We start from the raw sequence: 8,602 nt of genomic DNA on the forward strand, positions 1-8,602 counted from the left end.
TCTCCCTATAAATAGACGGCACCGATAGAGCTAAATACACAACTAAAAGATGTTTTTACTCTGCCTTAAAATAATGAGAGTTTATTCTCTAACTATTAATTCTATTTTCCAGAATAACAATTCTGTCAATTTCTATTGAGAGAAGTTTTGTGTTCACATTGAAAGTAAAGAAGTTTTGATTCAAATCGTTCAAGCCTACACTTGAAGCAGTTCGTGGTACGAGAATAGCAGAGAAGGTCATTTGGTTAAAAGTTGGGAACAACAAAAATTTGTCTAGTCAAAAGCACAACTGCGATTTCGGTAAAAGGTTTATTGCTCTAAATATCACAAATTGGTTTTATTTTCAAAAAAAAATATTTTCCGTTGTATAAGAAAACTGTTTTTGAATCGGATTTTTTTTCCAACAACAATATGTTCATTCAAAGTCATTACCATGGTTTTGAGAGCATCATTTTTATCTATCTGATGACCCATGGTGGCATTGAGGGCCTTTTTCATTGCATCCAAATTGGAACTATGAGCCTCCGCCACATAATCCCTGAGCTGCTCTTTTATTGAGTCCAACTTATCGGTGCGTCTCTTGACTACCTCGAGTTTTTCTTTCACACCACCCATGGATTCTTCTAGATTGATCACTAGACTTTCCAAAGCCGACACAATATCCTTTGATCTGTTATTTTTTCTGCCCCTCCCACGGGTCTCCATCAAGACATTCTACTCGTCTCCTCCTTTCATCATTTCAACCAACACATTTGAACACTGGCTCTGTTATCGACTATCATAGGGCTAGAACTTTAGTTAGGCAAACCGTGCGGCCTTAGGTCATTCCTTTACTTTAAATCTGCCTAAGTCATCCTACCTTTCAAAAGTGATAATTCTCAAGAGAGATTCTCCAATGCATCGAAGTAAAGCGGAAGATACTCGAAAAGACAAATGGACTTGAATTGAACAACAAAGCCACAAGAAAACAATAGCACACCAAATGTTTGAGTAAATGCTCTCAAAAGTATTCTCTTACTTTGAATGGAATGCTTACAAATGAAGAGGGAGAACTCTATTTATAGTTGATCTCCCCCAGATCCAATGGTACATATTGAATTACATCAACAGCTAAGATTAGTTTGGCAAACCGTGTGGCCTTAGGCCATTCCTTTGCTTTAAATCCGCCTAAGTTATCCTATCTTTCGAAAGTGAGAATTCTCAAGAGAGATTCTCCAATGCATCGAAGTAAAGCGGAAGATACTCGAAAAGACAAATGGACTTGAATTGAACAACAAAGCCACAAGAAAACAATAGCACACCAAATGTTTGAGTAAATGCTCTCAAAAGTATTCTCTTAATTTGAATGGAATGCTTACAAATGAAGAGGGAGAACTCTATTTATAATTGATCTCCCCCGGATCCAACGGTACATATTGAATTATATCAACAGCTAAGATTAGTGCCTATCTACAAGATGAGAGTCCTAAGGGATTTAAACTCTATACAATCTTATCCCTTAAGATTTATAATATTCATCATGGTAACTTTAATTTAATTGGAGTGTTTCACTAGGCCACCAAGGCTTCAAATAAATGAGTTTCTCCATTTGTTCTACAAATCGAGCCAGTTCAAGTGGATTAAATAAGCTCCATTTGGTCAGATGACCTCTATGGTACAGTTTGTGTGCATTCATCATGGGCTTTGATAAGATAATTTTTGTGGGTTTAATAGTTTCTTATAATTTCAACTTTAATAAAATATTTTTAATTATTCATATTTTAATAAAAATAAAATATTATTCTAATATCAAGTTTGTAATATAGTACACTATAAAAATATTTTATTGTTTTGGACTCAATTAGAAGGATCTAATTGATATAATATTGATATTTTTTGGACTCAATTAGAATGTTTTGGATATTAAGGACTAATTTAAAATATAGATAATAATTTAGGGATGTTGGATGCAATTAACACTTTTTATATAATAATTGTGTAATGGGATTTCGACAACATCTTTCACAGTTTGACTTATTCTGGCAGCCAAATTTCTGAAAGTTATCATCAAAAACCCTCTCTGTTAGGGTTTCCAAAATTTCCCAAATCCAAAATGAAATCTTTTTTTACAATTTAAACAATCCCAAGCTTTCTTCTTTACAAAGTATTTTCCAAAAAACCCATTTCAAGTTTCAAGCAAAAGAAGCCAAGAAAAGGGTTCGTAAACGGCATCAAGAAAATGAATGGCAGAAAAAGAGCAGCCGTTAAAGCTTCGACCAGCATCGTCCATGTTCCAAATCAAGAGGCACTGGTTCTTCCTTGCAGGATCCTTCAACTCCCGCGTCGTACAATCTACGAAATTCTCTCAAGGCTCCCAATCAAAACCCTCTTCCAATGCAGGTCCGTTTGCAAGAGATTTCTTTGTTTTATCTCCGATCCTGAATTTGCTAAGCTTCAACTCTCGAAATCCCATGTTTGCATCTTAATCAAGACGCTGCCGCTCCAAAACGCTTCGAAACGACTCCAGTTAGCTCATGTTGAAGCCAATGGTTCAACTTTTGAGGTCTCGAAACTCAACTTTACTCCCAAATCAAATCTCCCCACTATTGATATCTCTCATATGAATGCTTGCAATGGTTTACTCTGTTTAGTTGGATCTGAGAAAGATTATAACATTTATGTTTGTAATCCGATTTTGGGTGAATTCATCACAATTCAACCGCCTTATAAGGACAGGCAAAGGGGTAGCTTTTGGGGGCTTGGTTATTCAGCTATGATGAATCAATACAAAGTTTTGCAAAGCTATTATCCCGCAATGGAGTCGAATAATAGATACGCAATGGCTGAGATTTACACCATTGGAACTGGCACATGGAGAAGCATTGGGAGTGCACCTATTGATACTGTTGCTTTGCCTTTCAATGCTTTCTTGAATGGCGCTCTTCACTGGTTTCCTTGTACTCCTAATGGTAGTGAATTCATACACACTTTCGATTTTGATTCTGAGAAGTTTGGGACGCTCCCACCGCCTGATCATTTCCGAGAAACTGATAAGAAGTTCACTAATTACTCAAGGATTGGAGTGCTAGGAGGGTGTCTGTTTATGATTTACTTTACGAACTCGACGCGATTCGATATTTGGGTTATGAAGGATTATGGTGTGAAGGAGTCCTGGATCAAGCAGTTTGTGATTGAGAATTTGTATCCAAAACAAGGCAGTTGGGATTTCTATGAACCAATGGTTGTTTTGAACAATGGGGAAATCTTGATGTTGTTCAATAATGATGCAGTGGTTTGTTACAATCAGAAGCGCAAAAATCTTCGTGGAACTAAGTTTTTCCGGACTCGTTCCCAGTTTGATGCAACTGCTTTCACCCCTTCACTTGTTTCTCTTAACAATGTTGCTAAAGGAGAGCAAATTTCTAGGTACATGTATTTGTATATATTATATGCATATATGTATTTATGTATATATGTATGTATATAGTAAGTATTCACGCATTTGCTTTGTTTCAGATGAATTCAAATTGGGAATACATAATGTATGTGTGTATATGTAATATATTTATGTATTTCTGTATATGTTAAGTATTCATGCATTTTCCATGTTTGCATGTATTCCTGTATTTATGTATCAAGTACTAATGCATTTGCTTTGTTTCAATGCAAATTGGCAATATATAACGTATGTAGGAATGTGTATATATATGCATATACGTATGTGTATGTATATGTTAAGCACTTGTGAATTTGCTTTGTTTCAAATGAGTGCTAATTGGCTATATATAATGTATGTGTGTGCATATATATGTATGTATATATGCATATGTCTCTTTGTATTTATGTGTATTTTAAGTACTCATGCATTTGCTTCGTTTCAAATGAGTGCAAATCAACAATATATATTGTATGTAGGTATGTATATATATGTACGTCTATGTGTACATATATATATTAAGTACTCGTGCATTTGCTTTGTCTCAAGTGAGTGCTAATTGACAGTATCTATAGCTTTATATTTAAGTGTTTCGCTGAGTTGGTGTCACCCACTAACTAAGTCCCAACTCAGTTGTGAAATTACCAAAACCGTTATTTTATAAAGTACCAACTATTATTTTGAGGGGAGTGTTGCCTTTTTATATTTTTATATAGAAAAAATACATGTGTATGATAAGATTTGAACTTGAGATCCCATTGTCATTTCAACTAAAGGCGCATTTAGTTTTTATTTCAACCTTCTATAAATTTGTTTCATAAATGTTTTTCACCCACATCGTGGGTGGGCCACAATCTAGTGTATTGTCTGTATGTGTGTATATGTATGTCTGTGTATGTATGTATATTATGTATGTCTGTGTCTGTATGCTTGTATATATGTATATCAAGTACCATGCATTTGCTTTGTTTAAAATGAGTGCAAATTGGAAATTGTATGTGTCCTATTTATCTGTGTGTGTATATATATGTGTGCATCTATGTGTATATAATTTTTGTTTCTCTGAGATTCCATTTATTTCCTAGGTTATATAGCATATTTCATGATACTATGTTCTGTTGCTTGAGGAATATAAGTTCATAGAAATCATGATGTAGGCAAAGCTTGAAGTTTGTACCATATAGCATGTACCAAGCGTACTCGGATTTGAGTGTTAGTGTTGGATACTGGCAGTGCAGGTATATTCATTTTTTTTTCTTGGTTTTTGCATTATTTAAAGGGTTCTTGGAGGATCATATCTATACCCATATCTGAAAATCTGACATGATTGCTGAACTCCTATGTCCCGCATGGGTATGGGGATGTAACCTTCAAGTGACCTTCTAAATATATGGAAAAACATTGAAAAAATTGAACATGTGTCTGATATGTACCCGTACCGAATACTCACACTTGATTCCAAGTAATATAACCTATCATACCTTTTAATGACTTAAGCAGTAGTTTAGATATTTAAAAACTAGGATATATACTGCAAGTTTCTGGATAATTTAAGACATGCTTGCTTGATGCTTGAGTTGTTAGATTGAGACATGAACCTTGTCTGTTTTATTCAATATTGCTCCGGTTTTTCATTTTTATCCCCCAAAGACCATCCAAATGCGTTCACGTCTGACACTCAAATTCGAGTCTGGGTAAACATAGGTGTTATTATGCCGTATTTTTCACTGTGCCAATGTTGTTTTTAAGCTTAAAAGTTATTAATATATAGGATGCAAGGAACCAAAGACTATGACAAACTATGTACTGAAGAATTCCAAGATTGTGCTGATTGTGGAGCGCTACTTGTTAACCCTAGCTGTAGTTTTCCGGCTTTTGGGGTTCCCTACGGAGCTGTAACTTATCATGTGAGTTCTGTCGTTTCCTTGATTTTGCATATGATTCTCCAATTGAATATGCATTACTATTGGTTTTGATTTAATTATACATGAAACTTAAAAAATTTCAGGCAAATTTATATGCAAGAAACTCGGAGAACAGATGTACGGCTTGTATCAATCGTGGAGTTGCTCCTCCGAAATCGTTTCTGACCCTGTGGAATATGTGAAGAAAACAGTGATCGAGGAAATCGTTTCGACTTGAAATATGAACTTAGTCCATCGGAAATATCATTATCCGATACCTCAACTGAACTTTTTTTATGCCTGATTTGTGGATGTTATTGCTCTTTTGTGCTTGTAAATATTGGAAACACCTTCCTGTTGAACTTGGGAAAATTAGTATGCTAATTAGTAGAATAGCTTACTCTTTCGTATAAACCAAGAACCGGCACTGGCATGCTTTGATTTGTGTAACTAGACCTTTTGAGCTATGTTATTTAGACTCTTCATTTTCTTCGACATTCATGTTGGAAAATATAATATAATCCTTTGAAGACTTTACAAGAGAAGAACTGCATGTTGGATATATCGGTATTTCAAACTTACGTCCGAGTTGGGGAGAAGCAACATAAGATAGTGATTGTACGGTTGAATTATCAAGATACTTGTAGTTGACATCAATCTAAAATATTATTTATATTGGATTGAAAGGTTTTTTTTTATTATCAAACTTGAGAAATGCATAACTACAAGAGTGGAGTAATATTAATTGTAAGTTTTTACGATTTAATTTGAGTTACAAATATATACATTTGGATTAATTTAATTATAAGATATTAAACATTAATATAAACAACAACAATAATATAGTGTTATTATAATTCAAAATATTAAATATTGTGATTGCGTTTTATTTTATATATTCAATTTTGTAATTGTATGTTTTATGTCGTTGATTTCAAACAAATATTGGAATTTTGTGAATGCAAATTTCACCAATTATTTTATTTTGAATAAAAGTTAATAATAAAAAATACCAACCTATAAATATAATCCTCAAAACATTGAAATTCAAATAAATATCTATTGTAAACGTTGATAATTTAAACACAAAAAAGAAAATATGCGAATTACCAAACAATAATTGAAGCGATGTTATGCTTAAGACCTCGTTGATGAGCATTAGGTGTTTTTTTCTTCTTTGGGAGAGAAATTACTCTATTTTTTTATGTCATAATCATATTTAAATGTTTATAAATACTTTAATATGTTGATAATTAATAAATTAAAATTTTTGAAATATTGATATATTCTTTATATTATTTTTTACATTACATTATGTTTTAATTAATTTTTTTGGGTCAACTACAGCCAAGGTAGCTTTAGATATTTTTCACTCAACTTCAAAAAATTATAAAATTGTCACTGAGCTATTTGAAAGTTTTTCATTTAAGTCACTGAACTATTCAAAAGTTTCTATTTGAGTCACTAGGTTGTTAAGTTTTTTTTTTTAAGTTTAATTATCGGGTTTCAAGCGGTGATTCGACGATTGGTACGGTGGATCAATACCCATCAATGAGTAGAAGAACATACCTTAGATTTAAGTCAATCTGATGGTTAGTATCAGAGATCGAAGAACAAAACTGTATGGATTTTGATTAGTAGATTTGTGATATTTAAAACTATTTCATGAACAAAAATTGAACTGTAAAAGAGAAAAGAAAAGAGAAAAGTGTTAGATTTGTAAAATAAATCTTAAATAAAACTTGATAAACCAGGATCTATCACGTCAAATCATCAAGAATAAATCAAAAATAAAATTAGATGCGGAAGCATACCTGAATTAATGAATTCCTTGAAATCTACAGATCTTGGAGATTTGATCTTCCAAATTAGCACACAAATATTTAGAGAATATTTGCTCTCTCTTTCCTAAGGATGGGATATTAGAAAAGATATCTTGTGTGTAATTTGGGGACCATAACCCTAATATTTATAGCCTTGACATATTAGTTCTAATTCCTAATTAGCTCATAATTAATTAAAATTTGATTAGAACTCAATTGCTAGAGTATCTACACATATTTGACCCATACTTTATTTAATAAGTCCAATAAAACTCTAACCAAATTAGATCACTTTTAATTTCGGCTTACCTATCATAATAGTAAATAATAACATGTAATCACCCTTCTTATATATGTGATGTCCATATTTTCCAACAATATCCCACTTGGACCACACATATATATACTAATTCCTTTATAATTACATGTCATTATATAACCTTATGAGCTCAAAATTTTACTATCATATCTAAAAGGTATTCCGAACAATCTCGTCCATTAATTATGCTAACATAGAACCAAGACAACTTTCGTTACATATATCGTAACTAAATCCATCCCTGGTTACGTATATTAACACAAAAAATGACATAGATCAAGTATGGATGTATAGCATAGAAATTACATGCAATATGATCTAAACATGTCTATTTCCAACTGGTCCTCCTTAAACTTAAGTGAGGTCAATATCAAAATAGCAAACAGAGTGAATAAACTGAATACTTCATTTCTGATCAGAACATAACCAAATACATAAATGTCTGAAAACAAATATAAAACAAATAAAATATATAAACTCCCGCTAAATCATGATATCCTCAAACAATGTAACACCCATGTGAGCAGTGTGCTCATGAAAGACCTTGGATGGTAAACCTTTTCTGAGCAGATTCGCTATCATGGAGTTTGTCCCAATGTGCTCTATGGATATTTGACCATTTTGCACTCTTTCTTTCACAACTAGGAACTTTATGTCAATATGTTTTGACTTAGATGAACTCTTATTGTTATTGGAATAAAGCACCACTGACTTATTATCACAAAATAATTTGAGTGGTCTTTCTACATTCTCCAAAATACGCAGCGGTGTGACAAAATTTTGCAACCATATTCCATGGTTTGATGCCTCATAGCATGCTACAAACTCTGCTGCCATAGTGGATGAAGCTACAAGTGTCTGTTTGACACTTTTCCAAGATATAGCTCCTCTAGCTAACTGATAAATATAGCCTGATGTAGATCTCCTGCTATCTTGGCACCCAGCGAAATTAGAATCAAAATACCCTACGACCTTCAAAAGATCTGATCTCTTATAAGTAAGCTTGTAATCTTTTATTCTCTGAAGATATCTCATAACCCTTTTGGCTGCTATCCAATGGTCTATACCAAGGTTGCTTAAATATCTGCCTAACATCCCAACAATATACGCAATGTCCGGACGCGTACATACTTGAGCATAC

General features: G+C 33.1%; 1 protein-coding gene across 1 annotated transcript; it reads left to right on the forward strand.

The window, feature by feature from the left end:
* Positions 1-1,990: 1,990 nt before the first annotated feature.
* On the forward strand, positions 1,991-5,814 carry LOC107891880 (F-box protein At3g07870). Its single transcript, XM_041100304.1, has 3 exons — positions 1,991-3,405; positions 5,187-5,322; positions 5,424-5,814. Exons 1-3 carry the CDS (start codon positions 2,219-2,221, stop codon positions 5,520-5,522), a joined length of 1,422 nt encoding a protein of 473 aa, XP_040956238.1. The 5' UTR covers positions 1,991-2,218; the 3' UTR covers positions 5,523-5,814.
* The last annotated feature ends 2,788 nt before the right edge of the window (positions 5,815-8,602 follow it).

The sequence above is a fragment of the Gossypium hirsutum genome, chromosome D09 (genome assembly GCF_007990345.1).
Source record: "Gossypium hirsutum isolate 1008001.06 chromosome D09, Gossypium_hirsutum_v2.1, whole genome shotgun sequence".
NCBI lineage: Eukaryota > Viridiplantae > Streptophyta > Magnoliopsida > Malvales > Malvaceae > Gossypium > Gossypium hirsutum.